Source organism: Salvelinus alpinus, chromosome 3 (assembly GCF_045679555.1).
Source record: "Salvelinus alpinus chromosome 3, SLU_Salpinus.1, whole genome shotgun sequence".
Classification (NCBI taxonomy): domain Eukaryota; kingdom Metazoa; phylum Chordata; class Actinopteri; order Salmoniformes; family Salmonidae; genus Salvelinus; species Salvelinus alpinus.
In genome coordinates, this window is record NC_092088.1 from 102,152,201 (window position 1) to 102,169,700 (window position 17,500).

General features: G+C 43.5%; 1 protein-coding gene across 2 annotated transcripts in view; it reads left to right on the forward strand.

Annotated features, from left to right (window-relative positions):
• Nucleotides 1-17,500, forward strand: part of LOC139571629 (C-terminal-binding protein 2) — a 218,746-nt gene that overhangs the window by 63,255 nt on the left and 137,991 nt on the right. For both annotated transcript variants that reach the window (XM_071394681.1, XM_071394680.1), the window contains one exon: nucleotides 14,512-15,023. In XM_071394681.1, coding sequence (XP_071250782.1) covers nucleotides 14,966-15,023 — 58 coding nt within the window. In that variant the 5' untranslated portion in view covers nucleotides 14,512-14,965. The remainder of the gene's footprint in view (nucleotides 1-14,511; nucleotides 15,024-17,500) is intronic.

The following is a 17,500-nucleotide window of genomic DNA, read 5'->3' on the forward strand; positions in this document are numbered from 1 at the left end:
ACTGAGGACGGGAACAGTCTGTTTTGTTATACTGCTGAAACTGAGGATGGGTACAGTCTGTTTTGTTATACTGCTGAAACTGAGGATGGGAACAGTCTGTTTTGTTATACTGCTGAAACTGAGGATGGGAACAGTCTGTTTTGTTATACTGCTGAAACTGAGGATGTGAACAGTCTGTTTTGTTATACTGCTGAAACTGAGGATGGGAACAGTCTGTTTTGTTATACTGCTGAAACTGAGGATGTGAACAGTCTGTTTTGTTATACTGCTGAAACTGAGGATGGGAACAGCCTGTTTTGTTATACTGCTGAAACTGAAGATGGGAACAGTCTGTTTTGTTATACTGCTGAAACTGAGGATGGGAACAGTCTGTTTTGTTATACTGCTGAAACTGAGGATGGGAACAGTCTGTTTTGTTATACTGCTGAAACAGGATGGGAACAGCCTGTTTTGTTATACTGCTGAAACAGGATGGGAACAGCCTGATTTGTTATACTGCTGAAACTGAGGATGGGAACAGCCTGTTTTGTTATACTGCTGAAACTGAGGACGGGAACAGTCTGTTTTGTTATACTGCTGAAACTGAGGATGGGGACAGTCTGTTTTGTTATACTGCTGAAACTGAGGATGGGAACAGCCTGTTTTGTTATACTGCTGAAACTGAGGATGGGAACAGTCTGTTTTGTTATACTGCTGAAACTGAGGATGTGAACAGTCTGTTTTGTTATACTGCTGAAACTGAGGATGTGAACAGTCTGTTTTGTTATACTGCTGAAACTGAGGATGGGAACAGCCTGTTTTGTTATACTGCTGAAACTGAGGATGGGAACAGTCTGTTTTGTTATACTGCTGAAACTGAGGATGGGAACAGCCTGTTTTGTTATACTGCTGAAACTGAGGATGTGAACAGTCTGTTTTGTTATACTGCTGAAACTGAGGATGGGAACAGCCTGTTTTGTTATACTGCTGAAACTGAGGATGGGAACAGCCTGTTTTGTTATACTGCTGAAACTGAGGATGGGAACAGTCTGTTTTGTTATACTGCTGAAACTGAGGATGTGAACAGTCTGTTTTGTTATACTGCTGAAACTGAGGATGTGAACAGTCTGTTTTGTTATACTGCTGAAACTGAGGATGGGAACAGCCTGTTTTGTTATACTGCTGAAACTGAGGATGGGAACAGTCTGTTTTGTTATACTGCTGAAACTGAGGATGGGAACAGCCTGTTTTGTTATACTGCTGAAACTGAGGATGTGAACAGCCTGTTTTGTTATACTGCTGAAACTGAGGATGGGAACAGCCTGTTTTGTTATACTGCTGAAACTGAGGATGGGAACAGTCTGTTTTGTTATACTGCTGAAACTGAGGATGGGAACAGCCTGTTTTGTTATACTGCTGAAACTGAGGATGGGAACAGCCTGTTTTGTTATACTGCTGAAACTGAGGATGGGAACAGCCTGTTTTGTTATACTGCTGAAACTGAGGATGGGAACAGTCTGTTTTGTTATACTGCTGAAACTGAGGATGGGAACAGCCTGTTTTGTTATACTGCTGAAACTGAGGATGGGAACAGCCTGTTTTGTTATACTGCTGAAACTGAGGATGGGAACAGTCTGTTTTGTTATACTGCTGAAACTGAGGATGTGAACAGTCTGTTTTGTTATACTGCTGAAACTGAGGATGTGAACAGTCTGTTTTGTTATACTGCTGAAACTGAGGATGGGAACAGCCTGTTTTGTTATACTGCTGAAACTGAGGATGGGAACAGTCTGTTTTGTTATACTGCTGAAACTGAGGATGGGAACAGCCTGTTTTGTTATACTGCTGAAACTGAGGATGTGAACAGTCTGTTTTGTTATACTGCTGAATCTCAGGATGGGAACAGCCTGTTTTGTTATACTGCTGAAACTGAAGATGGGAACAGTCTGTTTTGTTATACTGCTGAAACTGAGGATGGGAACAGCCTGTTTTGTTATACTGCTGAATCTGAGGATGGGAACAGCCTGTTTTGTTATACTGCTGAAACTGAGGATGGGTACAGTCTGTTTTGTTATACTGCTGAAACTGAGGATGGGTACAGTCTGTTTTGTTATACTGCTGAATCTGAGGATGGGAACAGTCTGTTTTGTTATACTGCTGAAACTGAGGACGGGAACAGTCTGTTTTGTTATACTGCTGAAACTGAGGACGGGAACAGTCTGTTTTGTTATACTGCTGAAACTGAGGACGGGAACAGTCTGTTTTGTTATACTGCTGAAACTGAGGACGGGAACAGTCTGTTTTGTTATACTGCTGAAACTGAGGACGGGAACAGTCTGTTTTGTTATACTGCTGAAACTGAGGATGTGAACAGTCTGTTTTGTTATACTGCTGAAACTGAGGACGGGAACAGTCTGTTTTGTTATACTGCTGAATCTGAGGATGTGAACAGTCTGTTTTGTTATACTGCTGAATCTGAGGATGGGAACAGTCTGTTTTGTTATACTGCTGAAACTGAGGATGGGAACAGTCTGTTTTGTTATACTGCTGAAACTGAGGACGGGAACAGTCTGTTTTGTTATACTGCTGAAACTGAGGATGGGAACAGTCTGTTTTGTTATACTGCTGAAACTGAGGATGGGAACAGTCTGTTTTGTTATACTGCTGAAACTGAGGATGGGAACAGTCTGTTTTGTTATACTGCTGAAACTGAGGATGGGAACAGTCTGTTTTGTTATACTGCTGAAACTGAGGATGGGAACAGTCTGTTTTGTTATACTGCTGAAACGGAGGATGTGAACAGTCTGTTTTGTTATACTGCTGAATCTGAGGATGAGAACAGTCTGTTTTGTTATACTGCTGAAACTGAGGATGGGAACAGTCTGTTTTGTTATACTGCTGAAACTGAGGATGTGAACAGTCTGTTTTGTTATACTGCTGAAACTGAGGATGTGAACAGTCTGTTTTGTTATACTGCTGAATCTCAGGATGGGAACAGTCTGTTTTGTTATACTGCTGAATCTGAGGATGGGAACAGTCTGTTTTGTTATACTGCTGAATCTGAGGATGGGAACAGTCTGTTTTGTTATACTGCTGAAACTGAGGATGGGAACAGTCTGTTTTGTTATACTGCTGAAACTGAGGATGGGAACAGTCTGTTTTGTTATACTGCTGAAACTGAGGATGGGAACAGCCTGTTTTGTTATACTGCTGAAACTGAGGATGGGAACAGCCTGTTTTGTTATACTGCTGAAACTGAGGATGGGAACAGTCTGTTTTGTTATACTGCTGAAACTGAGGATGGGAACAGCCTGTTTTGTTATACTGCTGAATCTGAGGATGGGAACAGCCTGTTTTGTTATACTGCTGAAACTGAGGATGGGTACAGTCTGTTTTGTTATACTGCTGAATCTGAGGATGGGAACAGTCTGTTTTGTTATACTGCTGAAACTGAGGATGGGTACAGTCTGTTTTGTTATACTGCTGAAACTGAGGATGGGTACAGTCTGTTTTGTTATACTGCTGAAACTGAGGACGGGAACAGTCTGTTTTGTTATACTGCTGAAACTGAGGATGGGAACAGTCTGTTTTGTTATACTGCTGAAACTGAGGATGGGAACAGTCTGTTTTGTTATACTGCTGAAACTGAGGATGTGAACAGTCTGTTTTGTTATACTGCTGAAACTGAGGATGTGAACAGTCTGTTTTGTTATACTGCTGAAACTGAGGATGTGAACAGTCTGTTTTGTTATACTGCTGAATCTGAAGATGGGAACAGTCTGTTTTGTTATACTGCTGAAACTGAGGACGGGAACAGTCTGTTTTGTTATACTGCTGAATCTCAGGATGGGAACAGCCTGTTTTGTTATACTGCAGAAACTGAGGATGGGAACAGCCTGTTTTGTTATACTGCTGAAACTGAGGATGGGAACAGCCTGTTTTGTTATACTGCTGAAACTGAAGATGGGAACAGTCTGTTTTGTTATACTGCTGAAACTGAGGATGGGAACAGTCTGTTTTGTTATACTGCTGAAACTGAGGATGTGAACAGTCTGTTTTGTTATACTGCTGAAACTGAAGATGGGAACAGTCTGTTTTGTTATACTGCTGAAACTGAGGATGGGTACAGTCTGTTTTGTGATACTGCTGAAACTGAGGATGGGTACAGTCTGTTTTGTTATACTGCTGAATCTGAGGATGGGAACAGTCTGTTTTGTTATACTGCTGAAACTGAGGATGGGGACAGTCTGTTTTGTTATACTGCTGAAACTGAGGATGGGAACAGCCTGTTTTGTTATACTGCTGAAACTGAGGATGGGAACAGTCTGTTTTGTTATACTGCTGAAACTGAGGATGTGAACAGTCTGTTTTGTTATACTGCTGAAACTGAGGATGTGAACAGTCTGTTTTGTTATACTGCTGAAACTGAGGATGGGAACAGTCTGTTTTGTTATACTGCTGAAACTGAGGATGGGAACAGTCTGTTTTGTTATACTGCTGAAACTGAGGATGGGAACAGTCTGTTTTGTTATACTGCTGAAACTGACGATGGGAACAGTCTGTTTTGTTATACTGCTGAAACTGAGGACGGGAACAGTCTGTTTTGTTATACTGCTGAAACTGAGGATGGGAACAGCCTGTTTTGTTATACTGCTGAAACTGAGGATGGGTTGTGGTCTTTGGTTGTGCTTCCTCCAGATGTGAGTGAGTGAGAGAGAGAGAAAGAGAGAGAGAGAGAGAGAGAGAGAGAGAGAGAGAGAGAGAGAGAGAGAGAGAGAAAGGACTTTGTCTTTCTTTAATGAAACATTCTCATTCATTAACCCCCCCCCCCCCCCCCTTAAAATAAAACACCTCAAATATACCCTGTACTGCAGACATGTACCATACTCACCTTGCCCTCTACAACACGATACAAAACACCACACATCACAAAAACCAAAACCTCACCCATGTTACGCACGCCTCTGAGAAGAAGGAACGCAACACCCTGCTGCAACTCAACACGACCAACATGCTATAACCCCTCAGCCATAAACCTCTCTATCAGCAATGATCTATATAACATTCAATCTCAGCCTATAATGATCTCTCTCTCTGTCTCTATCTATCTCTCACTCTCACTCTCTCTCTCTCTCTCTCTCTCTCTCTCTCTCTCTCTCTCTCTCTCTCTCTCTCTCTCTCTCTCTCTCTCTCTCTCTCTCTCTCTCTCTCTCTCTCTCTCTCTCAATTCAATTCAATTCAATTCAAGGGGCTTTATTGGCATGGGAAACATGTGTTAACATTGCCAAAGCAAGTGAGGTAGGTAATATACAAAAGTCAAATAAACAATAAAAATGAACAGTAAACATTACACATACAGAAGTTTCAAAACAATAAAGACATTACAAATGTCATATTATATATATGCAGTGTTGTAACAATGTACAAATGGTTAAAGCACACAAGTTAAAATAAATAAACATAAATATGGGTTGTATTTACAGTGGTGTTTGTTCTTCACTGGTTGCCCTTTTCTTGTGGCAACAGGTCACAAATCTTGCTGCTGTGATGGCACACTGTGGAATTTCACCCAGTAGATATGGGAGTTTATCAATATTGGATTTGTTTTCGAATTCTTTGTGGATCTGTGTAATCTGAGGGAAATATGTCTCTCTAATATGGTCATACATTGGGCAGGAGGTTAGGAAGTGCAGCTCAGTTTCCACCTCATTTTGTGGGCAGTGTGCACATAGCCTGTCTTCTCTTGAGAGCCATGTCTGCCTACGGCGGCCTTTCTCAATAGCAAGGCTATGCTCACTGAGTCTGTACATAGTCAAAGCTTTCCTTAAGTTTGGGTCAGTCACAGTGGTCAGGTATTCTGCCACTGTGTACTCTCTGTTTAGGGCCAAATAGCATTCTAGTTTGCTCTGTTTTTTTGTTAATTCTTTCCAATGTGTCAAGTAATTATCTTTTTGTTTTCTCATGATTTGGTTGGGTCTAATTGTGCTGTTGTCCTGGGGCTCTGTGGGGTGTGTTTGTGTTTGTGAACAGAGCCCTAGGACCAGCTTGCTTAGGGGACTCTTCTCCAGGTTCATCTCTCTGTAGGTGATGGCTTTGTTATGGAAGGTTTGGGAATCGCTTCCTTTTAGGTGGTTGTAGAATTTAACGGCTCTTTTCTGGATTTTGATAATTAGTGGGTATCGGCCTAATTCTGCTCTGCATGCATTATTTGGTGTTCTACGTTGTACACGGAGGATATTTTTGCAGAATTCTGCATGCAGAGTCTCAATTTGGTGTTTGTCCCATTTTGTGAAATCTTGGTTGGTGAGCGGACCCCAGACCTCACAACCATAAAGGGCAATGGGCTCTATGACTGATTCAAGTATTTTTAGCCAGATCCTAATTGGTATGTTGAAATTTATGTTCCTTTTGATGGCATAGAAGGCCCTTCTTGCCTTGTCTCTCAGATCGTTCACAGCTTTGTGGAAGTTACCTGTGGTGCTGATGTTTAGGCCGAGGTATGTATAGTTTTTTGTGTGCTCTAGGGCAACGGTGTCTAGATGGAATTTGTGGTCCTGGTGACTGGACCTTTTTTGGAACACCATTATTTTGGTCTTACTGAGATTTACTGTCAGGGCCCAGGTCTGACAGAATCTGTGCAGAAGATCTAGGTGCTGCTGTAGGCCCTCCTTGGTTGGTGACAGAAGCACCAGATCATCAGCAAACAGTAGACATTTGACTTCGGATTCTAGTAGGGTGAGACCGGGTGCTGCAGACTGTTCTAGTGCCCGCGCCAATTCGTTGATATATATGTTGAAGAGGGTGGGGCTTAAGCTGCATCCCTGTCTCACCCCACGACCCTGTGTGAAGAAATGTGTGTGTTTTTTGCCAATTTTAACCGCACACTTGTTGTTTGTGTACATGGATTTTATAATGTCGTATGTTTTACCCCCAACACCACTTTCCATCAATTTGTATAGCAGACCCTCATGCCAAATTGAGTCGAAGGCTTTTTTGAAATCAACAAAGCATGAGAAGACTTTGCCTTTGTTTTGGTTTGTTTGGTTGTCAATTAGGGTGTGTAGGGTGAATACATGGTCTGTTGTACGGTAATTTGGTAAAAAGCCAATTTGACATTTGCTCAGTACATTGTTTTCATTGAGGAAATGTACGAGTCTGCTGTTAATGATAATGCAGAGTATTTTCCCAAGGTTACTGTTGACGCATATTCCACGGTAGTTATTGGGGTCAAATTTGTCTCCACTTTTGTGGATTGGGGTGATCAGTCCTTGGTTCCAAATATTGGGGAAGATGCCAGAGCTAAGGACGATGTTAAAGAGTTTTAGTATAGCCAATTGGAATTTGTTGTCTGTATATTTGATCATTTCATTAAGGATACCATCAACACCACAGGCCTTTTTGGGTTTGAGGGTTTTTATTTTGTCCTGTAACTCATTCAAGGTAATTGGAGAATCCAATGGGTTCTGGTAGTCTTTAATAGTTGATTCTAGGATTTGTATTTGATCATGTATATGTTTTTGTTCTTTATTATTTGTTATAGAGCCAAAAAGATTGGAGAAGTGGTTTACCCATACATCTCCATTTTGGATAGATAATTCTTCGTGTTGTTGTTTGTTTAGTGTTTTCCAATTTTCCCAGAATTGGTTAGAGTCTATGGAGTCTTCAATTACATTGAGCTGATTTCTGACGTGCTGTTCCTTCTTTTTCCGTAGTGTATTTCTGTATTGTTTTAGTGATTCGCCATAGTGAAGGCGTAGACTCAGGTTTTCCGGGTCTCTATGTTTTTGGTTGGACAGGTTCCTCAATTTATTTCTTAGATTTTTGCATTCTTTATCAAACCATTTGTCATTGTTGTTCATTTTCTTCGGTTTTCTATTAGAGATTTTTAGATTTGATAGGGAAGCTGAGAGGTCAAATATACTGTTAAGATTTTCTACTGCCAAGTTTACACCTTCACTATTGCAGTGGAACATTTTACCCAGGAAGTTGTCTAAAAGGGATTGAATTTGCTCTCTCTCTCTCTCTCTCTCTCTCTCTCTCTCTCTCTCTCTCTCTCTCTCTCTCTCTCTCTCTCTCTCTCTCTCTCTCTCTCTCTCTCTCTCTCTCTCTCTCTCTCTCTCTCTCTCTCTCTCTCTCTCTCTCTCTCTCTCTCTCTCTCTCTCTCTCTCTCTCTCTCTCTCTCTCTCTCTCTCTCTCTCTCTCTCTCTCTCTCTCTCTCTCTCTCTCTCTCTCTCTCTCTCTCTCTCTCTCTCTCTCTCTCTCTCTCTCTCTCTCTCTCTCTCTCTCTCTCTCTCTCTCTCTCTCTCTCTCTCTCTCTCTCTCTCTCTCTCTCTCTCTCTCTCTCTCTCTCTCTCTCTCTCTCTCTCTCTCTCTCTCTCTCTCTCTCTCTCTCTCTCTCTCTCTCTCTCTCTCTCTCTCTCTCTCTCTCTCTCTCTCTCTCTCTCTCTCTCTCTCTCTCTCTCTCTCTCTCTCTCTCTCTCTCTCTCTCTCTCTCTCTCTCTCTCTCTCTCTCTCTCTCTCTCTCTCTCTCTCTCTCTCTCTCTCTCTCTCTCTCTCTCTCTCTCACTAATGATCTCTCCAAAATATTAAATCTCCCCATCCTGAACTGAACACTGGCTTTTCTAGCTTCAGGTGGCAATAGTAATTAGGGTCAGCTGCTTCTTGACGAGGGGGCGGGGTCAGCTCTCCACTTATCAATTGGGGCCGACCAATCAGCTGCTTGGGGAGTTACAGGAATTTCTCCTGAAACACACACACTCAAATACAAAAGCTACAACACAGAAACTGGGGAACGTAACACGCCCACCACAAAAATTGCAAACATTGTTTGTAATAACAAAAACCAACGCATCCCCAGTTAGTAAACCTGTGATAGAGCGTCAGCAACCACATTCGCCGAGCTTCTACAACCGTATATCCAAAACATCTTCCCCAGCTATACAGACAGCCCCCCAACACACCATATCTCCTGAAACATCTCCACACTTTTTATCATTTTATAGAACTCAATTTCCACCCTGAGGTGCACAGAGACCCATCTCATTAAATAACAGGAGAGAGAGAGAGAGAGAGAGAGAGAGAGAGAGAGAGAGAGAGAGAGAGAGAGAGAGAGAGAGAGAGATGTCTCTGTGATAGGCTGTATCTCTCTCTCTCTCTGTGATAGGCTCTCTCTCTCTCTGTGATAGGCTCTCTCTCTCTCTCTCTCTCTCTCTCTCTCTGTGATAGGCTGTCTCTCTCTCTCTCTCTGTGATAGGCTGTCTCTCTCTCTCTCTCTCTGTGATAGGCTCTCTCTCTCTCTGTGATAGTCTCTCTCTCTCTCTCTCTCTGTGATAGTCTCTCTCTCTCTCTCTCTGTGATAGTCTCTCTCTCTCTCTCTCTCTCTGTGATAGTCTCTCTCTCTCTCTCTCTCTCTGTGATAGGCTCTCTCTCTCTGTGTGATAGGCTGTCTCTCTCTCTCTGTGATAGTCTCTCTCTCTCTCTCTCTGTGATAGTCTCTCTCTCTCTCTCTGTGATAGTCTCTCTCTCGCTCTGTGATAGGCTGTCTCTCTCTCTCTCTCTACTGCTCTCTTTGTTTTAAATAATGTTATTACTGTTGTGAAACACAACTTTGCTTCTAAGGTTTCCATGACAACACATTGTTTGGCTGTGTCTGTTTTACCAGGCAGGCCTGTGTATAGGTTTTTAAACGTTATTATTTTGTTAACATTGGAGATAAACCCTCTTAGAGGCCCTCTCTGTTCCCCTCCTTAGAGCCTGAGGGGGAGAGGAGGGGGAAGGAGAGAGAGAGAGAAGAAGAGAAGGAGGTGGAGAGCACAGGGTTTGGGGGAGGAGGGGGAAGGAGAGAGGGAGAAGAAGAGAAGGAGGTGGAGAGCACAGGGTTTGGGGGAGGAGGGGGAAGGAGAGAGAGAGAAGAAGAGAAGGAGGTGGAGAGCACAGGGTTTGGGGGAGGAGGGGGAAGGAGAGAGAGAGAAGGGGAGAAGGAGGTGGAGAGGGTTTGGGGGAGGAGGGGGAAGGAGAGAGAGAGAAGAAGAGAAGGAGGTGGAGAGCACAGGGTTTGGGGGAGGAGGGGGAAGGAGAGAGAGAGAAGAAGAGAAGGAGGTGGAGAGCACAGGGTTTGGGGGGGGGCAGCACAGGGTTTGGGGGGGGGGGGCAGCACAGGGTTTGGGGGGGGGGGGGGGCGGCACAGGGTTTGTGGGAGGAGGGGGGGGCAGCGCTCCTCACTGGGTCTCCCTCTTGGCCTCGCTGGTTCCTGGGGTATCACACACATCCTACCCCAAGCCCCTTGACAGGACTGGCAGAAGGCCAATAACTGATGAGGCCGTTCTGGGGAACGAAGGAAGCTAAACAGAGGGAGGGAGGGAGGGAGGGAGGGAGGGAGAGAGGGAGAGAGGGAGAGAGGGAGGGAGGGAGGGAGGGTGGGAGGGACAATTCAATGAAAGTGACTTTTCTGATTGAGGGCTGTGTGTGTGTCTGTCTCCTTCCTCCACCATCTCCTCCTCTCCTTCCTCATCCTCCTTTTCCTCCACATCTCCATCCTCCTCCTCTCCTTCCTCATCCTCCTCTTCCTCCACCTCTCCATCCTCCTCCTCTCCTTCCTCATCCTCCTCTTCCTCCACCTCTCCATCCTCCTCCTCTCCTTCCTCATCCTCCTCTTCCTCCACCTCTCCATCCTCCTCCTCTCCTTCCTCATCCTCCTCTTCCTCCACTTCTCCATCCTCCTCTTGCTCTTCCTCCAAAGTCAATACAAAGGAATGATGATTCGATTCTGGAAGGGCTTTTTGCTTGACTGTTTCTGCCTGTTGGAAAACTCAGGCATCAGTTTTAATGATCTCAGCATTTTCTACAAGGACGCCTTCTGCCCCCTCTCTCTCTCTCTCTCTCTCTCTCCACACACACACACACACACACACACACACACACACACACCTCCTCTCCCTCTCTGCTGGCTCTGGGACTTGAATAGCAGGGTTGACATTTGATCTTGTAATATAACATGTAGTCACAGTGGTGTGGTTGTGATTCTATTGTAATTTAATGAACAGATGAGGTAATGTTGTCCACGTGTTTAACCCTTAATGAACAACAGGAACGTGGTGAAACACCGTTTATGGAAGGGAATCAAGTGTGTTTTTCATTGATTTAATATGAATCAAGTGTGTTTTTCATTGATTTAATACGAATCAAGTGTGTTTTTCATTGATTCAATTTGAATCAAGTGTGTTTTTCATTGATTCAATTTAAATCAAGTGTGTTTTTCATTGATTCAATATGAATCAAGTGTGTATTGAATCAAGTGTGTTTTTCATTGATTCAATATGAATCAAGTGTGTTTTTCATTGATTTAATATGAATCAAGTGTGTTTTTCATTGATTCAATTTGAATCAAGTGTGTTTTTCATTGATTCAATTTAAATCAAGTGTGTTTTTCATTGATTCAATATGAATCAAGTGTGTTTTTCCTTGATTCAATATGAATCAAGTGTGTTTTTCATTGATTCAATATGAATCAAGTGTGGTTTGGGAGACATGATCTAATTGATTGTTCTTTCCTGGCTCTAGTGGAGTCCCAGAGTTCTTCTTCAGTGAAACAGAGTAGGTTAATGTGCTGCTGATGTGTGAGTAGGTTTTACTGCCCTCTAATGGCTGGAAGGTGTCATTACACTGTTGGTCCTGGTAGTCTCTTGCAACAGTGGACTGGCTGACTGGCTGACTAGCTGGCTGACTGGCTGGCTGGCTGGCTGACTGACTGGATGTCTGGCTGACTGGATGTCTGGCTGACTGGATGTCTGGCTGACTGGCTGGATGTCTGGATGTCTGGCTGTCTGGCTGACTGGATGGCTGGCTGGCTGGCTGGATGTCTGGCTGGCTGACTGGATGTCTGGCTGACTGGCTGGCTGGCTGACTGGATGTCTGGCTGGCTGACTGGATGTCTGGCTGACTGGCTGTCTGTCTGATAGCACTACTTATAGGCTTATGTCTGTATCTACAGGTAACTGCTAACAAACGTGTCTTAATAGGGTGTCAGGCCACCAGCAGCCAGAACAGGTACCTGCATATACCTCCTTTTGTTAGGGCGTTTGGTAAACAAATCCAAATGCGGAAAGACAAATCCTTTCCAGCGGAAAGGTCGGACGAAAAGTACAAAAAGTTATATTACTGGTCGTAGAAACATATCAAACAAATTATTGAATCAATCTTTAGGATGTTTTTAACATAAATCTTCAATAATGTCCCAACCGGAGAATTCCTTTGTCTGTAGAAAAGCAATGGAACGCGAGGTAACTTTCACATGACCGCGCGTCACGAGCCCGTGGCTCTCTGCCAGACACCTGACTCATTCCCCTCTCATTCAGCCCCCCTTCACAGTAGAAGCCTGAAACAACGTTATAAAGACTGTTGACATATAGTGGAAGCCTTAGGAAGTGCAAGATGACTAATATCCCACTGTATCTTCAATAGGGGCTGAGTTGAAAAACTACAAACCTCAGATTTCCAAACTTCCTGGTTGGATTTTTTCTCAGGTTTTTGCCTGCCATATGAGTTCTGTTATACTCACAGACATCATTCAAACCGTTTTAGAAACTTCAGTGTGTTTTCTATCCAATACTGCTAATAGTATGCATATATTAGCATCTGGGACTGAGTAGCAGGCAGTTTACTCTGGGCACGCTTTTCATCCAAAAGTGAAAATAATGCCCCCTATCCCAATGAAGTTAATGAACCCCCAGATCCTCACCTGTGTGGAAGCACCTGCTTTCAATGTACTTTCTATCCCCTCATTTACTCAAATGTTTCCATTCTTTTGTCAGTTACCTTTGTGTATATATATATAAGACATAAACACATCCACTGGGTCAGTAGCCAGAGGTGAGCTCTGTCCTGTCATCCTATCATCAACAGTTCTAAAAGTCAACTCGTTGAAGAGTTGAAGGCACTTTAACGCAAGCAGGTTAAAACATTGTATCAACTAGCTCCTTCATACTGCCACAGGGTTGAGGTAGAGTTAAAACACATTGTATCAACTAGCTCCTTCATACTGCCACACAGGGTTGAGGTAGAGTTAAAACACATTGTATCAACTAGCTCCTCCATACTGCCACACAGGGTTGAGGTAGAGTTAAAACACATTGTATCAACTAGCTCCTTCATACTGCCACACAGGGTTGAGGTAGAGTTAAAACACATTGTATCAACTAGCTCCTTCATACTGCCACACAGGGTTGAGGTAGAGTTAAAACACATTGTATCAACTAGCTCCTTCATACTGCCACACAGGGTTGAGGTAGAGTTAAAACACATTGTATCAACTAGCTCCTTCATACTGCCACACAGGGTTCAGGTAGAGTTAAAACACATTGTATCAACTAGCTCCATCATACTGCCACACAGGGTTGAGGTAGAGTTAAAACACATTGTATCAACTAGCTCCATCATACTGCCACACAGGGTTGAGGTAGAGTTAAAACACATTGTATCCACTAGCTCCTTCATACTGCCACACAGGGTTGAGGTAGAGTTAAAACACATTGTATCAACTAGCTCCTTCATACTGCCACACAGGGTTGAGGTAGAGTTAAAACACATTGTATCAACTAGCTCCTTCATACTACCACACAGGGTTGAGGTAGAGTTAAAACACATTGTATCACCTAGCTCCTTCATACTGCCACACAGGGTTGAGGTAGAGTTAAAACACATTGTATCAACTAGCTCCTTCATACTACCACACAGGGTTGAGGTAGAGTTAAAACACATTGTATCACCTAGCTCCTTCATACTGCCACACAGGGTTGAGGTAGAGTTAAAACACATTGTATCAACTAGCTCCTTCATACTGCCACACAGAGTTGAGGTAGAGTTAAAACACATTGTATCAACTAGCTCCTTCATACTGCCACACAGGGTTGAGGTAGAGTTAAAACACATTGTATCAACTAGCTCCTTCATACTGCCACACAGGGTTGAGGTAGAGTTAAAACACATTGTATCAACTAGCTCCTTCATACTGCCACACAGGGTTGAGGTAGAGTTAAAACACATTGTATCAACTAGCTCCTTCATACTGCCACACAGGGTTGAGGTAGAGAGAGCTCTGTGTTTCTGATCTGCGGTGTGTTGCTTCTTGGTCCGGGACGATACCAGTATGATAATAGTCGTTAGTATCCTGGAAAATGAAACAAAACACAAAATGGATTAAACTTCTTTAGGAAAACCGACTTAATGTTGGAAACAAACATCGTTATGTTGTCCTCCAGAGTCACATTGATTTATTCTCCAAGCTGTAGCACACAGTATATTAAATACAGCAGGTTATTAAAGGACAAAATAGTTTTTCCCACGGAGAAAATATTGCGATACTGGTCTCATGGCGTCCCTAGTTACTTTGCAGGTGTTTCAAGACAGTGTGTTTAACCCAGTGTGTGTGTGTTGTGTTGCAGGTGTTTCAAGACAGTGTGTTTAACCCAGTGTGTGTGTGTTGTGTTGCAGGTGTTTCAAGACAGTGTGTTTAACCCAGTGTGTGTTGTGTTGCAGGTGTGTGTCGAGGCGGTATTCCCCGGGGAGGACTGTTAACCATGTGCTACAGTAGCTAGGGGTTCCCCATCCCTCTGTCTTTCTGTCTGCGGTGCCACCCATCACTGGCAGAGGAGGAGAGGGCCGCCGTGCCACCCGTCACTGGCAGAGGAGGAGAGGGCCGCCGTGCCACCCTTCACTGGCAGAGGAGGAGAGGGCCTCCGTGCCATCCTTCACTGGCAGAGGAGGAGAGGGCCTCCGTGCCACCCATCACTGGCAGAGGAGGAGAGGGCCTCCGTGCCACCCTTCACTGGCAGAGGAGCAGAGGGCCTCCGTTCCACCCGTCACTGGCAGAGGAGCAGAGGGCCTCCGTGCCACCCATCACTGGCAGAGGAGGAGAGGGCCTCCGTGCCACCCATCACTGGCAGAGGAAGAAGAGGAGTCACCGTGTCAACAGACAGACAGACGCACAGGCATGGCTCTGACAGACAAACACAAAGTGAAGAGACAGAGACTAGACAGGATCTGTGAAGGTAAGGAAGGATCTCTCTCTCCTTCACTCTCCTTCTGCAAACTCTCTCTATCTGTTTGTCCATCACTCTCCTTCCGCAATCTCTCTCTCTCTCTCTCTCTCTCTCTCTCTCTCTCTCTCTCTCTCTCTCTCTCTCTCTCTCTCTCTCTCTCTCTCTCTCTCTCTCTCTCTCTCTCTCTCTCTCTCTCTCTCTCTCTCTCTCCATCTCTCTCTCTCTCCATCTCTCTCTCTCTCCATCACTCTCCTTCCGCAATCTCTCTATCTCTCTCTCCATCTCTCTATCATCACTCTCATTCTGCAATCTCTCTATCTCTCTCTATCTCTCTCTCCATCACTCTCCTTCCGTATTCTCTCTCTCTCTCTATCTCTCTCTCTGTTTCTCTAACTCCCTACCGTCCCCACTGTTATCAACCAAAGACCTATTGATAATCAATAACTATAAACTGCTAGAATCTTCTCCTGACATGAGGCACATTATCAGCGATTATGTATGAAATGTTAACCTTAACCTCTCAACATTAATCTGGATGTTAATCTTAACCTCTCAACATTAATCTGGATGTTAATCTTAACCTCTCAACATTAATCTGGATGTTAATCTTAACCTCTCAACATTAATCTGGATGTTAATCTTAACCTCTCAACATTAATCTGGATGTTAATCTTAACCTCTCAACATTAATCTGTAGGTTAATCTTAACCTCTCAACATTAATCTGTAGGTTAATCTTAACCTCTCAACATTAATCTGTAGGTAAATCTTAACCTCTCAACATTAATCTGTAGGTTAATCTTAACCTCTCAACATTAATCTGTAGGTTAATCTTAACCTCTCAACATTAATCTGGATGTTAATCTTAACCTCTCAACATTAATCTGGATGTTAACCTTAACCTCTCAACATTAATCTGGATGTTAACCTTAACCTCTCAACATTAATCTGGATGTTAATCTTAACCTCTCAACATTAATCTGTAGGTTAATCTTAACCTCTCAACATTAATCTTGATGTTAATCTTAACCTCTCAACATTAATCTGGATGTTAATCTTAACCTCTCAACATTAATCTGGATGAGAATACTGCCACTGTCTACCACAGTCTGTAGCTCAGCCTCAGTATGTCCTATGGTAGTTGTAACCGTGGCTTAATGGTAGTAGAGTGTGTTCAGAGTGACATTCGTTATAGAATGGGTGTTTCGGCGGTTGTCGTTCTTCGTGTTCAATGATACCGAATTCCTAGCTGCAGACTAGTAATCAATATCAAAGACTTGTTCTTATTCTGTCGGTATCGATAGTCTAAGACAGGGGTGTCAAACTCATTCCACGGAGGGCCTAGTGTCTGCAGGTTTTTGGTTTTTCCTTTCAATAAAGCCCTAGACAACCAGGTGTGGGGAGTTCCTAACTAATTAGTGATGTTAATTCATCAATCAAGTACAAGGGAGGAGCGAAAACCCGCAGACACTCGGCCCCCCGTGGAATGAGTTTGACACCTGTGGTCTAAGAGTTTAACCACGTGGTTAAAAGATTCAGCAATGGTCCACAACCTTCGTCCTCCTAATGGAGAAAAACATGGTCTGGTGATCATTTCTCAAAGTTGGGTTTTATTAGGAATTGCAGAAAAAGGTCTGTCCCAGGATGTCTGACCCTAACTGGGCTCAGGGGCGGTCCTCGGATTTAGTTCAAATCAAAAGGGAATTGTATTTTTCTTCATTAAACAGTCCAAAATCATATTACACAATTATACAAACAGTATCATACTCACTCATTCATCTTATACAACAATTAGATGTAAACCTCATATCTGAGGCTATTATATAAACAGCGGTATGGTAATGTAGCCACACAGTCTCCCGTGAGTTTCCCAAGTTGTGACAAACGGACCTTAGCTGGAATCTTCACCGATCTTTTTTACTTTTTCCGGAACATGAAATTTGTTCGTACCTCAAGTTCTGTGAGGTGGAAGAAATCCCTTTGTTCTCTATGAAAGTGTACCCTCTGCTATACTGCATGGCCAGGGTCTTCTACTCAGGAATTTACGACCTCTCTGTGACCACAGCAGCCTAGTTGTAGGGGGCAGGGAGAGGCAGGGAGAGGGGGATGGGGCTTGCTGTACCCAAATAGACCAACGTCATGACAAAAGGCTTTATATTTCTCATGTTGTTTTCCGTTAGAACAGACTCTGTGGTCCGCTTCTTTATGAAGTGTTGTTTACACTGTTCCAGATCAGAGAGAAGATTCATATTGTAATCTAACATTCACCTGTTTGATACACATAATCCTCCCAGAACGCCTGTTCCTGTACCCTCCTTTCTCTGGATCTCCTGTAGTTTCCACAACGAAGACTTCCCCTTTCCCTCCTGAGCAACCGGTAAACATTCCCCTGTTTGATACACATAATCCTCCCACAACGCCTGTTCCTGTACCCTCCTTTCTCTGGATCTCCTGTAGTTTCCACAACGAAGACTTCCCCTTTCCCTC